This window comes from Xenopus laevis, chromosome 1L (genome assembly GCF_017654675.1).
Source record: "Xenopus laevis strain J_2021 chromosome 1L, Xenopus_laevis_v10.1, whole genome shotgun sequence".
NCBI classification, from domain to species: Eukaryota; Metazoa; Chordata; class Amphibia; order Anura; family Pipidae; genus Xenopus; species Xenopus laevis.
The window spans coordinates 107,979,642-108,006,295 of record NC_054371.1 but is presented as its reverse complement, the minus strand read 5'-3'; the positions used below and the strand labels follow the sequence as shown (position 1 = coordinate 108,006,295).

Here is a 26,654-nt window from a genome sequence, read left to right as displayed (position 1 = left end):
AATTCCATTGTGCAAACTGAGGCAAACTCTATTTCAAATTTTGATAAACATGGACTTGTCAAAACGAATGACCAACTTAAAAAAATCTTAAGGCAAACTTCCTGTTAAAAAGCATTATGCCGGGTACAAACTACAGAAATGTTCAACAGTGTTCATGGTGAATTTGCCTGTAAGAGAAAGAGCCGGTAACTATATTATATGTCCAATTTAAATAGTTTCAAAATCAGACACATTTGACAGTCTTCTTCAGTCATATTCACAGTTTTCCCAATTGGATAAATGGAAATTTTAGCCCTATATAGACACAGTTTCCTTATGTTCCATAAAGATGGGTTGGTCCAACTCATCAAGTCAGAGCAAAGACATATTTAACTTGGAGAGAGACACTTAAAACTTTATTTGATCTTATAGTGCGAAGAGTCTCATTCGATTTTTATTTAAAGGAATGTGGGACATACCTAGGCAGACTGCCTGTTTATTTAAATTCAGCCTGATGTTTATTCTGCAAACATAGCTTACCTCTTGAAGGAATTTTCAGTATCTGGTCAGCAAGATGTTTGGCAGGTAATTCACTGATGTTTTGGAGGATTTATTTTATGCTATGGGGGCAAGCTTAAATGCACTTCGGACAGTAGTGGTTTGGCATATTTCTATATGTGCTGTCCCTTTATTTTTCTGATATTTTAACACTATTGCTTTGCAGAGTCCCAGATATGTTTTTGGACAGATGCAGCCAATAATCAGCCTTCAGAAATATTAAAGAAACTAACAGCTGAACTAACCTAGATTTTGCTGGAATATTGATCCAAGTTTCCTCTCCAGCTGCACCTTCTATAACAATGAGATTATTTTCGAAGGCCTCAGGGTGTACTTGTACAAAAAGTGTTCACATGCTGCAGCCTCTGGTCCTCCTGTGGGGACCAGGGTTTAACAAAGCTGGTCGCAGAGAGCAGGATTCTGTTTAGAGTATACTCATGGTTCACATGTTTTGAGGCCATCATAATATATTCATGTCTATCCACTAAATAAGGACAGTCACATGTATTGGACACCCAGATATATTCACGGTACATGATTGGAAACTTGTTTTTATAAGCATGTTTTACTTGGATGTCATAGCGTGTCTCTTGTCCGATTAGCCTTCTTCCCAAAACCTTGGCATGGATCGCTGCACAAATGGTAAATACAAGTCCAACATTATTTCTGTTCCATGGGAAAAGATGGGCTTTTAGGCTATAAAAGCTTTTTCTTTGGCATGGTTATTTAGACTTATTAAAAAAATAAAGAAAAAAAGGCATTTTTGGAATATGTTGGACCACTAATACTTATAATGCTCTCCATAAATATCTCCTATTCTATCCCTACTATGATTACTTTCAAAGATAATCAAATGTGTAGAAATAAAATATATTAGCTCACTGTATTTTTCTACTGCCCCTTGTATAGCTGTAGATGCAACTTAGTTTGGAATTACTGCAACTGCTTTCATATAAACGTGGATGCGAGTGCTCATAATAACAAAGAACTCATCGATCCTTTGACTTCCACAATGTGTTAGAACACTACAATTGAGTGAGTTTCAACTTCCACCATTGCCCTGGAACTGTGTGAAACAGCAACTCTGCATTGGTTTAAGTGGAAACCTGACATTTTGCATTTTATGAATAATATTGCATAATTGGAAGTCAATGGATGCAAGATCTCTGTGTCCTTGCACTTACAAGTAGAAGCAAGTAGCCAAAATATTACAATAGCATAAGAACTTACATACACAAGGCCTCAGCCGGTACTAGGCCCAATCCACCTTGTCCTCTACAAATACAACCATGCATAGAGTAGCCATTTGGTTTCCTCCACATGGCATCTGGCACTTTTGCAATTTTCATAGAAATTAATTTTTTAGTTTTGTTTTCATACAGGTGACCAGTAGAAGTTACCTGCTGGTTGTTATGGATTACTAGACCTGCTGTAAACTTAGTGACTTTAGCTACATTACCTAGTTTGGCTGAAAAAAGTGTCATTAAGCATTACAACGGCTAAGGAAGAACAGATATGAAATGTGAGGGGTAAAGTATTTAAAGACTATAACTCTAGGAATTGCTTTATTCTTATTCTTACCAAAATCACTTTGACAGTACTGCTTTATCCTCTGTGATTTTCCCTTTGGAGTTTTACACCTTCTACATCGTCCTTCAAGAAAAAAAGTAGAAAAAGAGTTGAAAATGAAAGTTTGAATGTTATTCCAAATATTTTACTAGTTTTGAGCGAAATTCATAATACAGTCTGGGTTGCAAACTCTCAACTGGAAAAGTGCTTAGCAAACCACATTTAGGGGGAATAGGTTTCACTTTTAACGTAAATGAACAGCAAGAGTTGAAGCATGTGTATAGCAGGTTAAACAGTTCATGCCAGCTAATCTGAATACTTGTGATTTGCCTTTACATGAAAGGGAAAATTGCACAGGTAAATTATGTGTGTTATGCAATCTATTTAGGTTTGACACTTTTCCCTACTGATAACTTCTGGCAGGGGTCAGGGTAATGGCATCACTGGGGTGGGGCAGTGATGTTGTAGGGACGGGGGGGGGGGGTGTCTGCAGGGCTGGGTATAATCAGACCCAAGTTGGAAAATGGGAAACACATAAGTATTTACCTTTTCTGGAAACAGTAAGCACCTGCTTATCTTGCAGTGTTCCTAAATGACTTTCCCCATTTCTGGAGGCAGTTTTATTTACCCACGAGCTCAAATCCTCATGTTCTGAATGTTGCCAGCTCAACTGGGGCTCCCTTTTGTAATTATCGTAAAGATCCTTTGGTAGCCAGAATTCATATGTAATCCCTGGATTATTTTCTTGGAAGAGAACCTGCCAAATAAAAACACAATGTGGTAGACGTTAAAAGCACACAAAAAACGTAAACAGAATGTACAAGCAAGCAAACTGAACTGCCACCATTTTAGTAGGCCTATGTAATAACCCTCCCTCTAAAGCTGGCCATAGATGCAAAGATCCGATTGTTCGAATCATCGTACGATCGGAATTCCTCATCTCCCAACCTGCCACTAACCATTAAGATCAAAGTCTTACCAGTCAGATCAAATAAAGTAGTTAAAGAACAGATCAGCCAATGTTCTGCCCCTGACAGCAATCATACGATATCTATGTCTGACAAATCTAGTGATAGTCTCCCACTGAAAATCGTACGATCGGCAATACACAACAGAAATTTTCTAACCTGTCCGATCGACCAAACGACCGATCTCCGCCGGATGAAAAATGTCGGGACTCTCCATACATGGTCTGAAAATCGTACGAATCCTCGATTCGTATGATCGGATCTTTGCGTCTATGGCTGGCTTAAGGCCCAGAACAAAGAAATTAAATCTAAATTATTTTGCCTAGTGTAGAAAATAATGTTACAATCTAACACCCTATACAGCAGAATAGTTGTAAAAATGCAAAATGTTCTTCAGCCAACTGGGGGTCTTACCTGCACATAAAGATCCTCATTTGTAGGACCATCTGCTTCCAAAACCTCATGACTTTCTGAATTCCGAATGTAATGAACTTCTGTTCCTGCTGCTTTGTATTTTCCTGGCCAAGAAACCACCCAGTCGCCATTAATTACAAAGTGGCCACTTGAATCCATCAAGGCTAAAAGACAGAATGTAAAGAACAAACTTATAGATTTTTGATGTTATCACTAAAGCTCCCATCACTGCTTCATTGTTTAAACTATTAAGGCTTGTAGGGAACTGTAGTTGTGTAATAGTTGGTGGTTAAAAATTAAATTTACAACCCTGATTTTATGTTTCCCAGGGGATGACATCAAAACATCCTAAATTCTGGTAAAATGTCAAATCTGGAAAAAAAACACGCCACTTACCTGCATGGGACTGTGAAAAAATGGTTCAAATTCCAGGAAAACGTTAAATCCGGATTAATAAAATTGGGGTTCTACTGTATTCACAACATTTATTTGAAGTTCAGCTACTTTAATAGTATCATGTTAAATAAATGTTTGTTACAAAGATCAATGCTTTTCTTTTTACTTTCAAAATGAATGAAAAAATTGTATGACTGGCAAATTTTACCTAATATGTTGCGGCTTTGATCTGTCACTTTAATTTGTGAAGCACCAGCAGGTATTCTTGTCACATTTTTGTATCCGAAGTAACCTAAATGTATAAATGAGTAACATATAAGCAAGTGCAGTGTAAAAAAGGGTATAAATAAGGATGTAGAGCATAGGGATCATTAATATCTGCAAGTGTGATGAGCAAAGTCCAATTTCAAGTTCAATCTCTGTGTTTTCCCCCACAATGCAGCATTTTCCTCCCAGAATTCCAGCCTTACTACAAGCACAAAGTGGCATTGAATGTAATGCAATTTGGCTCTTTGGTAAAAATCAACACAATTGTGCATGTGCTTTGCTACAAATCAGGGTTGAATATTTTGTCCGTCTGCCATCATTTCTGGTGTTCAACATGCGAATGATGTGTGCACCCTATTCGTTTGGCACAACTGTAATGCGTCTTTTAACACAAAGCGCTGTGAGAACTCTGGAGCTACTGTTTGGTCAGGAGGCGATGGTAGCTCAAGGGCTAAATTAATTTAGACCCTGGCATTTCAGTTATACAGAGGCCCAATCAGCCCACACAGAGGCCCAAACAACCCCTACCAGCCCACTAAATACTGACTTTCTATGGCTCCTTATATCAGCCCCTCTGGCATTTGCCAGAACCCACAGATTGCCAGTCCGGGCCTGCTTTTAATGAAAATAGTTTTACGTGCAACTTACTGCGGGGAAAGGTGCAAGTTGCCCAGTGTGCTGGCAGATGTAATTGAGCCCTTATATTTGTTAAATAGGGTTTCTTACAGAGGACTGAACAGACTAATTTAACAGTACAAAAAATACTTCACATGTCAATGTCAAATGTTTAGTTAATTTAAAGGAGAATTAAACCCCTGTCAAAACTCCAGCCCCCTCAACTGGCTTCCCGCCCTGCTACCTCTCCGCCCAGTTTGTTTCATTCAAATGCAGGGTTGGACTGGGCTGGAAGGACACCAGGAAAAAATCCTGTGAGCTCAACTGACCCAGGACCACTCCCTACTCTGATCTTGAACTTTTGGAGCTTCTCCCCTAACAAGATAGCTGCAAGTAGAGGTTTATGGCACGGGGGTGGAAGGTAGGTGTAGACTGGGGTAACAGCCCAGTCCAACACTGTTCAAATGTGTTCCTACATATTACTTTAAAATATTTACAGATATAGCAATATATTCCTAATTGTATACTATAAGTGGCATTATTTTGCTTGAAAAAAGATTTGTCTATAACCTTAACATTTTTTTTCCAGTGAAACCTGCCTGAAGTCTGGTATATTCAGAGAAAGGCACCAAAAGCTGTCTCCAGTTTGCCCCATTGGAAGAAACTCAATCCCACGTCCAATTTCATACTTACTACTTCATAAAAAGTTAAAAAAAAGTTTAATATGATCTGTACCTCATGCCATGCCTATTACTGCTTAAAATGCCATTTTCCAGAATGTAATCTTCAATGTTATCTTTTAACAAAGCTTCAAATAACTTGCCGACCACAGATGTCCAAATTATGATCCTATAATTGGCAGGCAATCATAATCCCTTTTTAAACACCTAAATTTAATTGGTTTTCTCTAAGAAATTGATTCTATACCAGAAAGGGAGTCTGAGAAAATCAGAAATAGTGGCCTGACTGAACCTGAACTAATCTCTCTAAGTACTCTGTTATGTTTTTTATGAGGCCCAGAGCCTTGTATCCATTCTTTGTCAAACCATTTAAGTACCATATCCTGTGTCAGCCACAGACAACATTTTGAGCTGAGCCATCTGTACTATTACAGAGTATTTTCTCTACTGTATATATAGAGGAAAAATAAATGATTATGCACATTTGCTATTTAAGAGTTCCCTACTTTCGTTTATAATAAATTATACAGTCAGTACATTTTCTCTTTTTAGATATTGACCATATTATCTTTCTTGCATTTATGCACAAAACATCTTATAAGGCTTATTCAACTGGTGGCTAAGGGGCTACGTGCAACACTCCATATAATTTAATGGCTCCCCGACATTTTCATATACTTACAGTCAATTACATTTCATAATTCAGTGGTGTCAAGTGTTTATGTAAGTTGGTTCTCCCCTTATTGGTATAGGGCAGTGGATTATAAAAATACTCTCATCTGCACTTGTGCTATTTAGCACCTATACCCCTCAAACAATGTAGGTCTCTATAAAAATATATTGCATAAAACAGCTCATATGTAAAACCCTGCTTCATGTAAATAAATCATTTTCATAATAATATACTTTTTAAGTAGTATGTGCCATTGGTTAATCCTAAATAGAAAAATGCCATTTTAAAAAATAAGGACCACCCCTTGGGATGCTAGGATTCATGGTGCACACAAACAAACCATATATGTTAGGTCACATGAGCCAATTTACAGACAGATTTCTGTCTTTTGCTTCCACACATCTTCCTTTACAGTTAGAGTTGTAGTATTTCTGGTCAGGTGATCTCTGAGGCATAGGGTTGCCTTTTAATAAAATTTCCACCGGTCGGTGGAAAACAAAGGGACGGGCCTTCATCAAAGGGCGGGTTGTGCCGTCAAAGGGGGTGGAGCCACGGCACGTGATTGGCCAGAAGCCGGCAAAAAGGTGAGTTTTGACCAGACTGGGGGCAGGCCACAGCTTTTGTTAGGTGTATTACAAATTTACTGGCAGCTACGTTGCCGGTAAATTTGTAATACCGGCCCCGGCCTTGGCAGGTGTTTTACCGGCTAGGCGGGTAAAATGCCGGGTGGCAACCCTACTGAGGCAGCACACAGACCATCACAAAATGGTGGTTCAAGGCAAGAGATGTAAAAGGGCAATATTTACTTAAGGGCAATATTTACTTAAATATTTATACCAGTTTGGTAAGATTATTTAATATGTCACTTAATTTGATATAAACTATCTTCTGCTTAAGTATACATTTTGGGGGTACAGTTTTCCATTAAATGAAACCTTCTGTCCCTAAAATAAATTAAAATAACTAGAGAAAACTTGACATGAACATTAATAATTCCTGTTGTTAAATTTTCTTTAAATACCACTTTTAAGCAAACTTTTCTGTAATAATTAAAATAGAAAAGAATTAGTTATTTTGGGTTTCCACAGTAACTTTGAGGATGGTATTACAGTGCACTCCACTTTGGATTTTAGTCTCTAACACTACAGTCACATAACTTTGTGTTGCACCTATGAAAATGAATTCAGAGTTCGAAGGTAAGGTAAGAGAGAAGTAATCCCATTTATTGCAGCGAGCTGAAAGACAACAGGAACATTCACTTAATCCTGCACATGGGAATCTGTACATCAGGTAAAAGTTCCTACCTCAGCTGTGCTCATTAGTTCCCTCTGCAGTAGCAGAGCAGGAAGTGTTCCTGGGAAAAATATAGCCTTGCAGGAAACAAATTAAGCTGAACTTGTTCTATTGCACAAATTATTAGGGGGGACTTAATGACTTTATACCTCTCACATTTGTCCATTTGTGGATCCCCCTTTACATACTGCACCAGCCAGTGGTTGGCACTGAACTAGGATCAAGGTTCTTGGGGGGGGGGGTGAAATGGGAATTGTGGGCAGGTGTCATGGATTAGGATTCAGAGAGCAGACCCTGTGCCCCAGGGTCTGTTTCCTAAATCCTATTCTTCTATTGGAAGAGCAAGGACTGAATTTGCAAACAATGTTTGTTTGGCAAAATCTGTTATTTTACTATTTACATATGGCATTCAAAATTATTTGGATCTCCAGTTTGAAAGACAAAAATGTGTTCCTTATGTTTTACAGTTTTAAGACCCATCAGTACTTTAAGGAACAGTTCAGTGTAAACATTAAACTGGGTAAATGGATAGGCTTGCAAAATAAAAAATGTTTCTAATATAGTTAGTTAGCCAAAAATGTAATCTATAAAGTCTGGTGTGAACAGATGTCTAACATAATAGCCAGAACAATACAATCAGTGACTTGAGGTCATGTAGGGTTACCACCTGTTCGGATTTGACCCGGGCCGCCCAGTTTTCAGAAGTGCTGCCCAGCTCAAGACAGTCTGCCTCGTTTCTCCCTTGATTGACATGTTGATCAGCCAAACGCTGATCGCTGCATCATAGCCCCATCCTGGTGACATCACTCTGCCTGCAACATCACTGGCCCGACCCCTCTGACATAATGGCCCGCCCTCTGCACGGATCATGGGCCATGGAAAGGTGGCAACCCTACCTGTGGCCCCCCTTCAAGTTGCTGACTAACTAAAAGGGTAGAGAGTTGCAAAGGAGGAAGTTGTGATCTCGCTATTACAGTATGCTAGACATCCATTCACTGCAGCCCTATAGATTGCATTTTTGACAAACTAACTACTGTATATTAGAAACATTTTTTTCTTTTCTTAAACATCTTATTAATCCAGTTTCAATTTTATACTGAACTAAACTGGATGGGAATGTTGGCTATTCGAAATAGAAGCATACAAGGCACTGACCCAATAGTATTCTACATTACAATATGTGTTCTATGTTGGTCTGATAACTACGATCCACCGAAGCTTCGGTAACACTAAGCAGACAAATATAAGAATATTCAGAACTGCAAAAATCAATTTCACAAAATTGTTGTTCTTTCTCCTATGATATCAGTGATAAAAGCTAACCCAGTTTGATAGTTTTGTGTATTTCATACATTTCTAAATGGAGAGTTGTTACCTGAAGAGGGGAAAGGGGCCAGGTAAACATTCTGTATGAAAACACAGGCATTTTGTTGCCCTTGACACTTTCCACATGATTCATTGGAGACCTCAGATGTAAAGATCCCATCGCAGTCTGCTTTCTGGAAGAAAAACATGACAGAAATGCAATATGCTTATATTTTATGTTTACAGTACAGCATGGTAACAGACACTGTAGGAAGTTTAGGTAACCTAGGCAGGCATTTTGTCCGTGATACTTAAACTGATGTTCCACTTAAAGCTCGTCAGAATGATGAAGTAACTATTGTTTTCGTTTTTTTTATTTTACCAATACTATGCTTTTTATGGTATAATATTACAGTTTAATGTGACAATGGGGCAAAATGCACCTTTGCCGTGGGACCTCCATTCTGTTTCTGCAAGCATTCATCATTATTGATATGATAATTAAGAGGCTTAGGCTGGTCTAGTACACTGGCAGGATCTAAGTTTAATATGCATGCTTTGACTGCCATCCTTGTCAGGTGGCAGTTACTTGTGTGTTTTGACCAATGCTACTGATCAGTAGTCCATATGAAGCAGGGGCCTAATTAGTCATGAAAGCTTGCATTTTATACTTACTACTTAGCCTATAAAAGGTATAACCTACTAGATATGCTGCTTTATTCTTATGACAGACTTACAGTATGTATTCTGGGCAGATCAGAGTTTGTAGATGTCATATACTACTTGCAGGCCAGGGTGCAAAGTACAAATGAAGGGTACAATATGCCATATATTTGCACTTTGTGTCCTGGACTTCAGGTAGAAAATTTGCCTCAGGTCTCTGCATTCCAAATTGGAACATCCTATTTACAGGACAAGGAAAGCCCAATTCATAGAGATTTTTTTCCCCAGGCCAGTGTTCCTTTCCTGAAAAAACTGCACCAGCCAAACCACACCAACTGGCCATGAAACACCAACAGCTGGCCTGTCTCTTGCAGGTGTCCCACACTAACCAAATGTGCACATTTTTCACCTTTGCACATGCACAAGCCTAATTCTTTCCATGGACGTCCATGGACGTCTGAGAGACAGAGATAAGATGGCCACATGGCATCTTTCCCTGGGTTGGTACAGTTTTCTTCTTAAAAGGTACATTAGCCGGGGGAAAAAATGTAGCAAGTTAAATTTTAAAATGTTTATGGTCAAATGTTTTTAGTAGCCTTAAGCCATGGTGCTCAACTTGCTCCATATCTGAAAAACCATAGGTGCCGACCATAAAGACTGTAGTCAGGGTGGCCATTACAGGCACCCTTTCTTGGGCACAATCATTGTTGGAATTAATATTAATATTCACTTTTTTATGGTTTGGAATTTAGAAGGGACACAAAATGGTACTGAACCCAAGAAGCAAATGTTGGATTTTGAAGGCAGCCCTGTCCTAAAGGACCAGTAGCATCAAATTTTTTTTTAAAAAAAATTGTTTGTATAGAACGAAAAAAAACCCCACCAAGACATGTGTAACTTTAAAATCGCAAAGTCTTTATTAAAAAAACAACTTACCGAAACTCCGCTTGCACTCCTCTCCTCTTCAGAAAAGGCATCAGGGCGACGATCCATTGTGCGTCGCTTGCTTTCTCCTTCCTGCCTGCTATAGGAGATAGCCAGGAAGGAGAAATTGAGCGCTACATGATGGATAGTCGCCCTGTTGGTTTTTCTGAAGAGGAGCACAAGCGGAGTTTCAGTAAGTTATTTTTTAATAAAGACTTTGCAACATATGTCTTGGTGGGGTTTTTTTTGCGTTCTATACAAACTAATTTTTTATTTTTTTTTTAAAAAAATTTACTTTATTGGTCCTTTAAGTTCTGAAACAGATAGAACACAAAAGACGTTTTACTCCTGCCCCGCTCAATAACAAGATTTTCACAAAAGCTGGTGTCCGTGCTTGAAATGTTGTAAGGTTATTGAAATTATAAAAATAATTACCAGGCACTGGCCATTGATACAGGTGCCATTAGAGTCAGGCCCACAGCTTGTTCCATCTAACACTCGTCCAAAGGTGTAATAAAAGTTCTGTCCGACAGCCAAGCAGTTCAGATGACAAGCAGTGGGTGCTAAAAACACATTTCAGAAAGGTCCATAATGTAATTTTTTGCCAAAGGCATAAAGATTGTTTTAGAAGATGATCATTTAGGAGAAGGATAAGAAATCTTGCATTTATCTTGACAGTAAAGCATAAGCTATCATCCCCATGAATACAACATGTAGTTACCTCCATAAAATGGTACCCACTTGTACCCCCGTTTACTGCCAGGAATGGGTCTGTAATTGTGCAGAGCACACTGCAGATCCCTGAAGGGTAAAGCATCTTCTGGGCACATCTGTTAGCAAAGAGAAATACTGTATGTATAATAAATTCGATTCATCGGCAGCTGATCAAAAACAGTTAAACAGTTATGTGGAAGCTTATAGCGTTTATAGGTCCCTAGAGTACTGGCAAACATAGAGGGGCAAATTCACTAAGATCCGAAGTTGCGCCAGCGCCAGCTTCGCCGCGCTTCGCCAGGCTTAGTTTCGTCAGCGCTACGCAAATTCACTAAAATGCGAAGTTGCACTCAGGGAGGCGAATGGTAGCGAAGTTGTGTTAGCGTTAATTCGTCAAGCAAAGCGAAGTTACGCTAGCGATGCCTAATTTGCATACGGCGCCAATTTAAAGTACAATGGACCTATATGTAGCAGCAAATACATTACACTACGCAAGCCTTGTAAAGCTTCATAAAATAAGTTGAGTTGTTATTTTGCCCTATACATGTGCCCACTGTATAGTTTAGGTGCCATATGTTAGGAAATGTAGGGGGGAAGGAGGGTACCCCCAAAAAAATGTATGATCTTTTTCAGCCTATCACCCTTAAAAAATTAAAAGACGCCAGGAGTTTTTGGGAAAAAAAATTCTACTTTTTTTGAAGCAAGCCCTATCTACTCTATTGCACTTTGCCTGGTCTGGGGTGGCGAAGGCAAGTCTGGCGCAAGAGGTAACATTCAGTAAAATGCGCAAGTTAGTGAATTAGCGTAGTTACGTTGTCCCTTCGCCATAGCACAACTTTGCCTGGCATAAGGGTGCGAAGTAGCGCTAGAGTAGGTCCACTTGGCTAGCGAATTTACGACAGCGCCCATTAGTAAATTGGCGAAGTAACGAAATTACGTCACGCTGGTGAATTTGCACTAGCGTTAGGCGCTTCGCGCTTTAGTGAATTTGTAGTCTGTGAAACACCCCATCCAAGAAGGTAATTACTTATTGTCTCACTTCCAATTCAAACATTCTCCTAATGATCATAATAAGGTACTTTGTTGTGGTGTGGGTATTAGGTTCCAACCCAAATATTCTCTGAATGTTCATAATAAGACATTTTGTGGTGTGGCCATTAAATCCTGAAAATTAACTATAACAGAAGGATGTAACTTACCTCTGACTGACAGCTTCTGTACTGTCGCTGTTCTCCTGCACACCTGTCTATTCTAGTGACCCTGTCAGATAATTGAGGGAAATCAGTAAGTACCTTATGTACAGTAACTCAAAAAATACATGGGCCATTTTACAGGAAATTTTTGCAAAATTATTCTCCAATACAGGAAAACCAAATCAGATGACATAAGAATCCATCTTTAAAATAGATTTCAAAAGATATACAGCGCTACCTGTAGGTAAGGGAACATGGAGTATTTTGTTTGCTGGTACTTGTAGTAGTGATCAAAGGCATACTACAGTTATTGCTGAAAACATAACAAAACATAAACACAGGTGCAGAGCAACAGAAAGCACTTCACATTAATATCAATGGGAAGTAATCCATTTTAAGGGATTCTGTAATTTTATGGTGTAGTTTTAATTACTAAAATACAATGTGTATATTGCAAATAATTCATTTTACCATTTAAAATTTTATCCTTGAACTAGTAAATGTTTTTTAGTTGTAATATTGGTGTGTAGGTTATCATGTCAGGCCATAGTGCCTGATCCTGTGCTTTCAGAAAGAGCCAGCACTTCACAATGGAACTGCTTTAACTGAAGCAGTAGTGTCCTGGCTTGGGTATTTTACTATTAATTGGTATTATCATTCTATCACTAGGTGGGGAGCATGGTAACATTTTGCAGGTATCAGGGAGCTGTTATCTTGGTACCTTCCCATTGTTCTACTGATAGGTTGCTGGGGGCAGGACCACCATTAGAAATCACGGGGCCCCGCACAACAAAATTTTTGGGGCCCCCATGGGCCCCTCCCATGCTAAAAAAGGTAACCCCCCCCACAAGTTATAAAAAAGCTATTGGTGGCCAGGTCCCCCCTATAAGTTAAAAAAGAAAACATTGGCGCCAGGGCCCTCCCATAAAAGTTTTTTTTAAAAATGCATTGGGGCCCCAAAGAATATTTTTTAAAAATACATTGGTGGCCAGGGGATTAAAAAAAAAAAACACACACACATTGGTGTTTAGTGGAATTGAACTTGTGACTTCAACTTCCCTTCCCAGACACTATTATCCACTGTTACTATAGACATCATCTCTCCCCTCCCTACTATACCTGTTATCCCACAGTCACACTCCCTTCCAAGAGAGTATTAACCCACTGTTACTATAGACACCATCTCCACTACACCACTGTGCAGATCTATGTCACGACATCTCAAATGCCCAAAAACCATCACTGTCCCTTTCATTTACCAGAAACTTGGAATCGTAATCTGTGCAAGTCAAGTAAAACCGGCAGCATTATCAGTGACGAGCCCAGAGCACAGGCAAAACTCACAGAGTTAAAAGATCTGATCCCCCCACGCTGCAGATGAGAGTTAGTGAGTAGGAGTGAGCGCAGCATCTGAGGGAGGGCGGGCGGTCATACACAAATCAATAGCCAGCCGCTGTCCTATAGGGAAGCACGTAGCAAAGGGGGCGTGCTGGAGAGGCAGCAGGTTCCCACTGACGCACTTCCTACAAACTCCAGCGTTAGTGCTGTCAAGGGGGGCCCAGCTCAAAAAGTGCAGCTCTGCCGGGCCCCCCTTCAGGCCTGGGCCCGGTACAGGAGTACCCCCTGTACCCCTCTGATGGCGGCCCTGGCTGGGGGATGGGGGGAGGGAATGGATGATTTCCTTCCAATTTGCAGTGCAGCATTAAAGAATGACTAAAGTTTATCAGAGCACAAGTCACATGACTGTGGGCACCTGGGCAACTAAAAACATATCTAGCCTGTGCCAAATTTAAAAATTATAAAACAGTTTGACCTGTTTTCCCTGACAGATCCTTTTTAAAGAGATACTGACATCAGAAAATAACCTTTTTTTATGTCCATCATAACATTATCTTTGAATACTATTCATATAATTTTGCCATAAAAGTATTTGCTTGATGCTTTTACATTACCTTTCTTAGCCCAATGTTCCTCTATGAGGGGCAGGGCCGCTCCTGCCATGAGGCATGGAGAGAACATTGCCTCAGGCAGCAGCGAGCAGCCTGTTACAAGGGGCGGCAAAAAGAGTTTTAACCTGGAAATTCAGCTTCGCTAGTGCAAAGAGCGCAATTGTGCTCCATGCACTAGCGATGCTGCCCCTTTTTGACCCGCTCCGACGCTGATGAGGGGGCTGACATATTTGTGCAGCAGTAGTCAGTTAGCATTAGAAACTCTTACTGACAGGTTAAGAAGTGATATAATCAGGTTGGCAAACAGTCAGCTTTAGGAACTTCAAGTAACAATTACTTACAAAGGCAGAGCAATCAGCAAAAAACGGTCAACATAGCCTATAGGTAACTTTTAATGTAGATTAATATTTTGAAAATACTTTTTTTGTGTCAGTATCACATTAAGGTAATAATACCCATATAAATGCAATTTTATCACTGTGATACCATACAAGGCTGTTGTAGATAACCTGGCAGATTGGCAGATGGAGTAGAGGTGGTATTCATTTTTTTTAAAAGGAATAAAATACACTTATTAACAAGAGTTACAATTTTTTTACCGTAAACACCATCGTGTCCTGACTGTAACTCCATTCCCACAGGTACTGGAACAGGAAGTCCACATGCCCCAAGCTGTCCAGCGTCCATTTAAAGGCCTAGTATTCCCATCACTCTTAGAATCCGTCACCTACTTTCAAAAAAAAGACATGATGATCTCAGTCAGATAAGAGTATGGTTGCCACCACAACTTCTTGGTTCATAAAGAGACCACGGAAATTTTCATTTATAAAAATTGTTAAAAAACTATTAAAAAAATATTGTCTTATGTATATAATAATGGCCTTTTTTTAGCTATAGAAACGCAGCAGGCAAAGGGGATTTATATAGATTACAGAAGTATAAGGGACAAATATCTGTTGTTCTCAATGAGGGGTACAATATTCTTTATAATACTACAGTGGCAATTTTGGACAAAGTAAAAACAAGAAAGACATTAAAGGGCAGATTTATTAAGGTTCGAATGGTGAATTAGAATGTTCGGATTTTTTTGTGTCAAAACTCAAAAATTTGAATTTAAAAGCACCAATTTAAATGGAAATTAGAATGTGAGATTTATCACACCTCAATAATGGAAACAGTTCTAATTCGAATATTCGCCACCTAAAACCTGTCAATGGCGGAGGTCCATTGACCCATTTGAAGATGTTAATAGCTTCCTGACATTTTTTTGGAGGAAAATTAGATTTGAGTTTCGTTCGCATTGTATTCGAATATCAATCGAATTTTCGGGTTGCTCCTACTCAACCGTATTTTAGACGTTCTAATTTTTTCATAGTAACCTTGTGAGAACATTTGAATTTATTAGAGTAAAAATAAATTCACATCAATCCAAAATGTAACCTTTGATAAATAACCCCTAAATTGTAAATATAATTTCCTCATAAGGTACCAGTACTATTAGTTTTGCCAACTCCTATCCTCTAATGCAGTGATCCCTGACCAGTGGCTCATGAGTAACATGTTGCTCACCAAGCCCTTTGGTGTTGCTCCAAGTATTTAAATATGACTCATGGGTAAAAAAAGGCTGGGTCCTCCCATGCTTTAATTGAATCATTCTCACTCTGTGACTAGCTTATACAACTTGATATTATTAGTGTATGAGCTCTGTTTTCCATATAAGTCTACACGGATATTCATGTTGTACAAATTAAATTATCAATAGGGCAGCTGCCATAGTTGCTAATCTGGCTTTTATTGTTCTTGTAAATATTTCTGGAGGATTTTTTCTAATACTTACAAGCAGTGAAAGATCAAGACCCATGGATCCCCACACTCTAGTGTAGTCAACAGTTATTTTTTACAGTCATTCAACTCTTTGATGGTGATGACAAACTCAGAAATATGGACACTGAACAGCTGTCGAGAGAAGGCATTCAAAGGATAAGAGGTTTCCTAAAGCATTAAGAGTGAGAATGGGTTGATAGCTACAAGTATCTTGGCAATACCAGATAAGAATTTGCTTCTGGCTGGAAGGAAGGGACTTTTCAGTTGACAACAGTGAGCACTCCAATGTTAAGTTGGGAAAGAAGGGTTTTATTAACTATTTCCTGCTCATTATTCAATATTGCATTTTTTTGTAATGTTTTCTTTTTAGTAAAACAAACTCAACAAAACTCCCTCAGACTGACTCAGGTTTTAAATACAGAGAGGAGTATTAACTGTTACAGTGCTACACCTCCATTCTCATTGTGCATTTTCAGGTTTACTTCTCAGTGGATAAAGTAAGTAAAAAAGGTAGAGGGTTGTTAAGGTGGAGAAGTGTACTGCACCAAAGGATTTAGCCCCCTCCATTTTGCCAAAAGACATTGCTCAGCCATGGCACATCCACTAATGCACCATTATTGCACCTACTTTATAAGTTAATACATTATTTCAAATTTGGTTGATGATATGGCCCCAGGATTTCATGAAACAGTGATTATGACAAAATGATCTTGGCATTTCATAACACAGTGTTGCCTGAATATTTTAAGACAATGTATCCCACATTTACACAAGCACTTTGTGGCACTGTGACACCATGCCCCAGAGACTCCATGTAATGCCTGCCTCTGAGCTGAAAGCTCAGTCTTGTGCTCTGGGTTTCCTTGAACTTGTTACAGCCCTACAAAGGCTGTTTGCAAGTATAGGGCTTCTCCATATAGAATAGTGACGCTGTATCTAAATTGTCAGGTGAATCACATGCTCTTTTTTGTCCAGAGGCAGACAGAGGAAAACTTCCAACATTGCATCCCCTCTGAAAAAAGCAGTGGCAAGACAGCATTCACCTGCACTTAAACCACTGTTGTTACAGAAAAATGGCATAAATCAATTGAAAATACTGGAGAAAAGCCATCTGTGGCTCTGTTGAGTAGTGTATGTATTTTGTCAATTGGAAAACGGTTATTGATTATTTACATCCAATGCTTCTGGCTAATAATCTGGGCTTCCTTGGTGGGCTTTGCTAACTTGTAGGGTCCATAATTTCTAATTGTGGCCCTGTACCACTCTACATATATGATTCGTTTTTTTACTTTTACTTTTTACTTACTCCTTACAAGTACTGTAAAAAAAAAGTGTAAAAAAAAATCTATGCTGAAAACTCCCTTATAATCAGGCCCTCTAAATATCAAAATACATTTCCTGCCTGATTCAAGCCTACAAATAAAACATTTTATGTCTACTTTTTGAAATACATTTTCATAAAAGTTAAAAATGCATTTTTCTATCCTTGGATCAGTAGGAAGAAACTCCATCAGTTGAGGTTGAGTTGAGTTGAGGAGGGATAAATGGCCCAGACATACAGACATATAACCTGGCTTGCAATCTTCAGTATGCAGCAGACTGGGTTAATAACAGGGAACTTTACTCAATGCCTTTACTAGACCAGGCCCTCATACCAAACATTTCTTTGGCTTTTCTCTTGCATTCAGAAGAAAGACAACTTCCATCTGAGGTAAAGGACAACCCATTATTTTACACAACAATCAGAGCCTGACGTGTAGCATGCCACAGACTATCTCACTGTTCATATCACCCTTTCTTCCTTTCACAGGCAACCCACAATTTCTGCATGCTTACATTGGCAACCCATTTCTTGCTTGGGCAGGGCAGGGACTTACACAGGTGAGACATTAACCCCCATATGTAATATAAGGCACTAAGTTTGCCAGGTAGCAGTAACTCATAGCATCCAATAAGATGTTTGCATTTAATCAGGTGACTGGTAACTTCTACCTGCTGATTAGTTGCTATGGGTTACTGCACCTGGGCAAACTTAGTGCCTTTTATTAAATAACCCCCTTAATGCGTACTCCCACCAATCTTTACTCCCTCTCAGATCTTAAAGAACAATACCCCTCAATAGCTTGGGATCTCTTCAAATCTACAAGCTAGGCATTATGCTTACACAGTGATTCGCATAATTCCATCACAGGCACTAGATAACCCCATTGACTGCTTATTTAGATCGACTACTACGCGACCTTCCACCTCTCCTCTTTATACATTTTAAAAGTCCCACTACTGGATAAGGATTTTGGGAGAGGTATGGGAAAATGGCTACATCAAATACCAGAAAATGTATTTACTTTACATTTTAAATCTCTATCACTCCTTAAGTCTAGTCACTTCCACATTATTGGGGGAATGTAATAAAAGTCAAGTCAAAACAATTAGCACAAATAAGAATAAAAAGTCTCATTTTGCAATGTAATACTCTTCCTTAAACTGTTATTACATTGCGAATTTTAATTGTGCATTGCGAAATTTAATTGCGCATTGCCCACTTTTAAGAAGAGCTTGAAGGTGTCGTAATCTTTTGGAGCAAACGTAACAACTTTTTCAGTAAGAAGTTTTATTATATTCACTGCGCACTGGCACTAACTATAAAATTCGCAAACCTTCTTCCACCGTTGTAAGTGGTCGCTAAACAGTTTCAGGGTTTGCAACAACTATATTAAATTCACACAAAGGCAAATTTGTTTGCACAGAGGCATAACTTTTCACATTGCAAATATTTTTTCCGTTACCGACTTTTATTACATTCCCCCATTAGTTTTTAAATATATTACATAGTGGCTACTTCTCCCCTGAGCTGCGCAAAAAAGTGGGCTGGTCTGACTCTGATGCCTGCCCAAATTGTGGGGTCCTAAAAGCAGACATCTACCACTGTCTATGGTCCTGTTCTTTGATTCAACAGTTTTGGGACACGGTCATATCCTATTGTAAATCCACATTACATATTCAGATACATCCCACACCTCTCTGGGCAATTTTAGGAGATACAACAAATATTCTAAAGGCAGATAAGAAATTAGCAAATATTCAGCAGTTAGTAGAAAAGCCATACTTCACAGTTGCATATCAAGCCTGCCCCCATCACTTGAAATGATACTTACTAAACTTGATTTTGCTTATCATATGGACTGGTTGGAAGCTACTCTTAATAGAGAACATCATGTTGCAACTTTTTTTGCCAATTGGACAAAATATGTACAAACATTACCTTGGCAGGGAGGAATCCTTTAGGAATTGAAATGTAGTAGAATATCTATAAAAGTCTCTATTTGATGCAGACTTGGGTGTTACTGGGAATAGCCCCGGGGGTGTGTTTGTGGGGGGGGGTATAACTTCTCTAATGTCTAGGGGTTTTGATGATTGCTGTGTGACCTTAACCATTGGGGTAGGTTGATGAATGTGTGCAGACCTACTCCAATTTAAATATGTAACCCCATTCATGACTGTATGGCATGTTTCAATCTGTATTGTATGTTTCTTTTTGGTGCTAAAAAACTTTTCTTAAAAAAAATGCATTTTTCAAAATTGTAAATTTCAAACAATGATATCGCTTTGTACACCCAATCTCATCTGGTACATGCATACATATAGTTAATTATATGTATAAAATATACCTTTGTATACAGAAGATTAATACATAATTTAATTGACTCACCTCTGATTTAATGTACAGTTCCTATGTTTCTATACATCTTACCTGAGTGTCACTATCAGCATGAATGGAAAATGTGATGAGGAACACAGCCAGGCTTAATATATGGAACCTGATAGGAGAAATTGCTTGATTACAACCGACATAAAATGGTCCATCGTATTTTCTCCCAGGAACGTCTTAGTTGTCTATTCCCTGATACTTTTATAATTCAATAAGCCAGAACCAGTCAACATTTCTAAACTTTTTAAAAAAAACTTGAAAATTTCTATTGGCTGGTAAGAAAACCTGGTAACAAATTATGTTGTAAAACAAAAACACATGCATTTATAAATGTTACAGATATCATTCTGTGATAGTTACTCTACATAGCAGCTGAGACTGAAAATACAAATATGCATCAAGTTCAGTTTGTTGCCCAAATAATTCCCTTGCAACTTTTGTAATAAGGCAAACATTATATTTAATATTTTGGCATGCAGGTATGGCATCTCTTATCCAGAAAGCTCCATCTCCTATAGGTCCATTATAAGAAAAAAATGATTCCTTTTTCTCTGTAATAATAAAATAGTATATTGTGCTTGAGCTTAACTAAGCTGCATAAATCTGGTTTATTCAATGTTCAAATGTTTTTTAGTAGACTTAAGCTGGCCATAGACGCAAAGATCCGATCATACGATTGGACTTTCCCATCTCCAAACCTGCCACTAACCATTCAGATCGAATAAAGTACAAAAGAACAGATCAGCCGATGTTCTGTCCCTGACAGCAATCGTACGAAAGTTATGTCCGACCAAAGCTAGTTACAGTCTCTCTCTGAAAATCGTACGATCGGCAATACATGCAGAGATATTATCGGCAGCCGACAGAAATCTTTTAACCTGTCAGATCGACCAAACGACGGATCTCCGCCAGATGAAAAATGACGGGACTCTCCACACACGGTCCAAAAATCGTACGAATCGAGGATCATATCTTTGTGTCTATGGCCAGCTTTATGTTATGATGCTCCAAATTTTGGAAGAACCCCTTATCTGGAACACCTAATTTCCCAAGATTTCCAGATTATACTGTATGTATACCTAGGAGTAAGTTAGTGTAACTGCAGTTTGTTGAACTTGCAGCAATGACAGCAAATAAGAAACTAAAATAGATTGGAAGATGTTTTTCAGCAAGAACTACAGGGTTGCATGTAGGAGATTAAGGATGTAATGCATTCCATAATGATCTAGCCCAGTTGGCTTGCTCACTGGCCACACTGCCGGCATAACTTCCATAAATAAAAACCTGAAAACAGGTATTTTTTTGAAAATATAGTACACTATACTTTTTTTGTTGCAGCTACTTATGCCCATGTCTAAAGCACAACATTTTAAGTCTGATTGTAAATGGCTTCCAGTGTGCATAAGATCCACATGCCATTTACAGGCAGCCCATGGGCATGCCATTTACTCACTCATCATTCCTCAGATAAAAGAAGGGTCCTTGTGGGTTCAGGATGCAATGGAAGTCCTGTTATTAGGTAAAAGGACAGGCCTGGACTGGCAATCTACAGCTTCTTGCAAATGCCAGAGGGACTGCTGTAAGATGCCATATACAGTTAATCTTAGTGGGCTGGTTGGGTCTGTTTGACCTCTGTGTTATTGAAATGGCACTATGCTAGTGCCTAATTTGAATCTTTGGTACAAGATTTCAATATGCCCCTGCATTTTGCTCCTGGGTGCTGCTCTCTGAGCTTTGTATTAGATAACAATTGTTCAAATGGTCAATGCACACATTTAGAACTACAACAGGGATAGGTGCAAATCATCATTATTAATATATGTAGCACCAGCAAGTTATGCAGCACTTTATATTAATTTATAACAAACTGGATCCTTGCAATAATTTTGCAAGCAAGGGTTACAAAGTAAAAATAGGCTCAGAGAACCCTGCTCACAAGATCTTACAATCAGGGCCGAACGTCAACCTGAAGCACCCCTAGACCACCTGTACCCCTGCCCCCCCCACTGATTGCACACTACCACATGCTTGCACCCCCACACACACACCGACACTCCACTCTGCTCACACTCCACCCTGCTCACACCCTACTTCCTCATCTAATCCTTGCTGTGCTGGTCGCGTTCACTGATGGCCAGCACTGGGGACTGAAAGGGCGGGAGATTCAAGCAACTGTCAAATTCTCCCACCCAGTCCCCAGTTCAGATACAGCCAGCAGCATGCCACACGCATATTTTTGCCACCTTAAGCTTGGGCCTTTGTGGCCTGCCCACAAATCCTGGCCTGCTTACAATCTTGAAAAGTGAACGGCACAATAAGGGGTATCATGTTGTGCCCCTCAATTGGAATTACTCCTTAGTAAATTAGCCTTAGAATGTAAGCTGGCCCACTATAATATGGCCTGAAAGAGACAGATAATAAGAAAAAGGAACTATAATATATAGTGCATATAACCCACTGGATAGAGCTTAGAAAACATTCCCTGCAATATGCCTGAAAATCTAAATCAAAGTCAACCTGGCGAACTTACCAATTCTGCAGCCACATAGTAGATTTGTAATAGCCTCATGGACAGATGTAGGGAAAACATATGACCAGTTCTTTCCTCCCAGAATCAGATACCTTTAAAATGTCATTCTTGGGAATTCACTTATTCCCTCTAATGTGCCTTAATTAGGATCATGTCATTTGTAAGGTCCAGGTGGAGAAACATCAGCTTCCTATTCAGATCTGGCACGTCAACTGCTTCTCTGCTCTCAGATAGTAATAGCAGAGAAAGCTTGGGCCAGCCCTTTGCTATGTCCAGATCCCAGGGTTTGGAAGCATTTAGAAATGTCCCTCCCACTGCCCTTAGCTTATAATATTACAGCAAAACCTAACATTAAGAAAGCTTGCTATCTTAGTACTTTTATTGTTTAGGTGGAACATTTTCTTTTCATATCTTCTAGATTCCACAGCAATAATGTGACAAGTAAATTAAAACAGCTTGATGCACTTGATTCTACTTAAAGAAATATATGTAACATTCAAAGACTTTGGTGAGACAGCTGCTGTTTATGAAGGGGTTGTTTACCTTTAAACCAACTTTTAGTATTACATAGACATTGATATTTAGAGACAATTTGCAATTGGTTTTCATGTTTTATTTTACAGTGGTTTTTCAGTTATTTAGATTTGTGTTCATCAGCTCTCCAGTTAGAACTCTCCTATGCTATCTGGTTGCTAGGGTCTTGTTTACACTAGCAACCAGACAGCGGTTTGAACAAGAGACTGGAATAAGAATAGGATAGGGGCTGAGCAGAAAGATAAGAGATAAAAAGTAACAATAATAGTAAAAATGTATGCTCACTGAGCCCCCATTTGAAAGCTAGAAAGGTGTAGAAGAGGAAGACAAATATAATCTATAAAAAAAAAAATAATGCAAACCAATTGTAAAGGTGCTATAGTACATTCTACAACATATGAAAAGTTAACTTAAATGTGAATAACCCCTTTAATTATAAACTGAAACACTTTATGCTATTTTATGGGGTGTGCAGTATGCATCCCTATAGTGCCTCCAAAACAAGCAGTACAGACTTGATATTAATATTTATTAAAGGGCCCTAACATATTGTCCAATATATAGTGAATAAAGTACCCCCTCTTGTAAAATATAAGGATATTATAACTTACCGAGGAGTTTCATGACCATATAAAAACACGAGGCCGAAGGCCGAGTGTTTTTATACAGGTCATGGAACTCCGAGGTAACTTATAATATCCTCATATTTTACAACTGGGGGTACTTTATTTATTATAATACACAAATTTTAGTGAGTCATGTGACAGAAATTACATCACTACTCACCGTTTATAACTGATGACATCACTACTCACCGTTTATAAGGATATAATTTACAAGATATTCATGGCTTTTGTGTATTATAAATAAATAATGTACCCCCTGTTGCAAAATATGAGGAACTTAGAAGTCACCTTGGAGTTCCATAACCTGTATAAAAACACAGCCTTCGGCCTCATGCTTTTATGTGGTCATGGAATTTCTCAGTAACTTATAATATCCTTATATTCTACAAGAGGGGGTACTTTATTTACTCTACACTCTATTGTATTGACTATAATTGGGTTTGTTATTAAAGCAGACAATTTACAGTAGTAGATGATCATTTTTCTGTGTGTCTTTTTAGAAACAATTTGCAAACTTCTCCAGGTGGCTGAACTAGCTAAACCAGATCTGTAATAAAATCCCATATAAATTAAACTCTAGAAAGCCTTGCATTTCTAGTTATTAGAAAATATGTAGAGCATAGTAAGAGTTACATAATCTCAGCATAGCCTTCTTGCTTTTATGAAAATCTATATTGGTTTAAATTAAAAACACAGAAGGCCTTATTAACTAACAAGGGACTTGAATATCAAATGCATGGGGCAATGGGGAAAGGGGGTGGAAACAATCTTTTTGCTGAGGGGGCCTAGACGCAGGAAGTTATGTAGTATTTCAGAAAAGCTATAGCCAATGTTCAATAGTTTTCTAAGGGTTTTTTACTAACCTCGAAAATGCGCCTGCGACGGCTTTGCTAACATCGCAACACTTCGCCAGGCATAGATTCGCCACGACAACGCTGATTCACTAAAATCTGAAACTGCATCCAGGGCGTCGAACACTGGTGAAGTTGCACTAGGGTTACTGCAGCAAGCAAAGCGAAGTTGCACTAGTGTTGCCTAATTTGCATTCGGGGGAAGTTAAAGTACAATACACTACACAAGCCCGGGAAACCTTAATAAAATAAAATAGAGTTGTTATATTGCCCTACACATGAGCCCAGTGTATAGTTTATGTGCCATATGTTAGGAAATGTAGGGGGGAAGGAGGGAACCCAAAAGAAATTTACAATCTTTTTCAGCTTATCACCCTGTAAAAAGTAAAAGACGCCAGCGTTTTTTGGGACTTGGAAAACTTTTTTTTGAGTAACTCCTATCTACTTTATTGCACTTCGCCTGGTCTGAGGTGGCAAAGGCAAGTCAGGCGCAAGAGGTAACGTTCAGTAAAATCCGCATCTTAGAGAAACTTACATCCATTCGCAAGAGCGAAAATTCGCCTGACGTTAGAGTGCAAAGTAGGGCTAGAGTCTATCTCCTTCGCTAGCAAATTTATGCCAGCGCCCGTTAGTAAATCGGGGAAGTTCCAAAATGATTTTCGCCAGCGTTAGTCACTTCGCTCTTTAGTAAATTTGCCTCAAAGATTTTATTTGATGCAGTCAGTATCAATACAGATCCAATCTACCTTTCTGGAATAACTTTCTAGGAAGATCAATCTAAAATGGATAAAATTTGAACAATTCATTATGGAAATTATGTTTTGTATGGACAAGGATCAACTTAATAGTTCATTGGCACCTATGTGTTTATATATGTTTTGGTATTCTTATACAAGAACTGTAATCCATGAATCCCTTGCATTTTTTTTATACCTCTCCTATAAATAATATACATAATTTTAAAAACTTTTAAGATGGTGTTTGTGTTGGGCAATGTTTAATTGATCCACCAAGCCAATAGTTAAATATTTTTATAATACATATTTAGTGCTTATAATAGCTAAAATAAAAATAACAAGTAATAAAAGAAACCAGTGTTTTTCCTTTTGTTGCTGAAAAGGACCACATGCAATATATTGCATTTTATGTAGACTCCTAAATTGAGTTTTTATCTTTTTTTCCTAGAAGCACAAATGTAGCCTACACCATAGATGCAATACTTTGTCAAGAACTACAGAGCGGGAGGCCCAGGTCTGCTTCCTCTATATAGTGAGCCTGTGGGTAACCCGTGATGCAAAATGACTATGAAGATTTTCATTCATCCAGGTCATGGTATATCTAGTATAGGTCAATCTAAAAACACTGGATTTGCTGAGTAATCAATGAAGACGTTTCATTACTCATCCGAGCAGTTTCTTCAGTTCAGTGGGAAGTTTTTGTCATATAAACTCTTCCACTAATCCATTTACAATGGCACATTGTAACTCTTCAAAGAGGTGACATCTGAAGAAATTCACAGAGGTGTTGATTCTGTGTAGTTACTGTGATAGGATTATCCAATGTGTCATGCAACTCCTAGATACAGGTGTTACTTGTGAGAGTTGCATGAATGGATGTGTGAAGTATTCTGAATCCGCCAGGGTACAGATGTTAGAACAGCATTATATGTAGCAAAGTGATATCATAGCAGGGCCTACAATTTCTGCCACTTTGCGGGTGACCCATGATTTTGCTGTGAGTTGGGTACAGAAATTTTTTGGGGGGTGGGGTCCAGGACCCCAAAGTTACACCACTGACTTACCAGCTACCATAAATACAGGAAACTCCATATGTATTATACATACACACAAAGGACCATGAAAACAACATAGGATCTGTGCTATACATTTACAATGTGGCAAACCAGATACAGTATATGGATAAATTGTCGACTGGTCTGTTGGTTAAAGGTAATGAATTTTATTATGCATTATGCAAAAATGTAAAAGAAATATAACTGTGTATGGTGGCCATATACAGGAGATCTTGGTCATTCTTGGCATCTCGCTGGCATGTGCATAAGTCCAAAAACAGCTGCACTCATGAGCAATATGTTCTTGGCACATTTTACTTGTCAATGTCACACTGTCATTCAGTCCCTGAACAAGAGCTGAACATTTATATTAGCCCATTTTGGCTCACCCAATACCTTGCCAGATGTGGTGACTGAAGGGGACAACGAACCGACTGCTACTGGAACCTTTGGATTTCGTCTGACCAACAATGCCTAGCATTCCGGATCCGGGGAACTTGCACAAAGAAACACCAACGAGTGGATCAGAATAACAAGTTCCGTTTATTGTAGTCCAAACATAGGCTTATATAGTGAAGGGTTGACATGCCTACGTGCCAATCCTTCAGTAAATATGTTTGTGGTGCCT

General features: G+C 38.7%; 1 protein-coding gene across 1 annotated transcript; it reads right to left on the bottom strand.

The window, feature by feature from the left end:
- Window positions 1-547: 547 nt before the first annotated feature.
- Window positions 548-22,437, bottom strand: LOC108719882 (ADAMTS-like protein 5). The gene is made up of 12 exons (XM_041561695.1): window positions 22,224-22,437; window positions 19,736-19,802; window positions 14,760-14,887; window positions 12,218-12,278; window positions 11,026-11,134; window positions 10,740-10,867; window positions 8,788-8,911; window positions 4,093-4,176; window positions 3,489-3,652; window positions 2,653-2,863; window positions 2,119-2,190; window positions 548-1,168 (listed from the first exon to the last, which is right to left on the bottom strand). The coding sequence occupies exons 1-12, from the start codon at window positions 22,238-22,240 to the stop codon at window positions 861-863; spliced, it is 1,473 nt and encodes a 490-aa protein (XP_041417629.1). The 5' UTR covers window positions 22,241-22,437; the 3' UTR covers window positions 548-860.
- Window positions 22,438-26,654: the final 4,217 nt, after the last annotated feature.

Coding starts and splice junctions, on each gene's coding strand:
- LOC108719882 (XM_041561695.1), bottom strand. Junction 8,912..10,739: donor GTATCAATGGCCAGTGCCTG/GTAATTATTTTT, acceptor TTTTTCTTCCAG/AAAGCAGACTGCGATGGGAT. Junction 2,864..3,488: donor ATGAGGATCTTTATGTGCAG/GTAAGACCCCCA, acceptor TTTATTTGGCAG/GTTCTCTTCCAAGAAAATAA.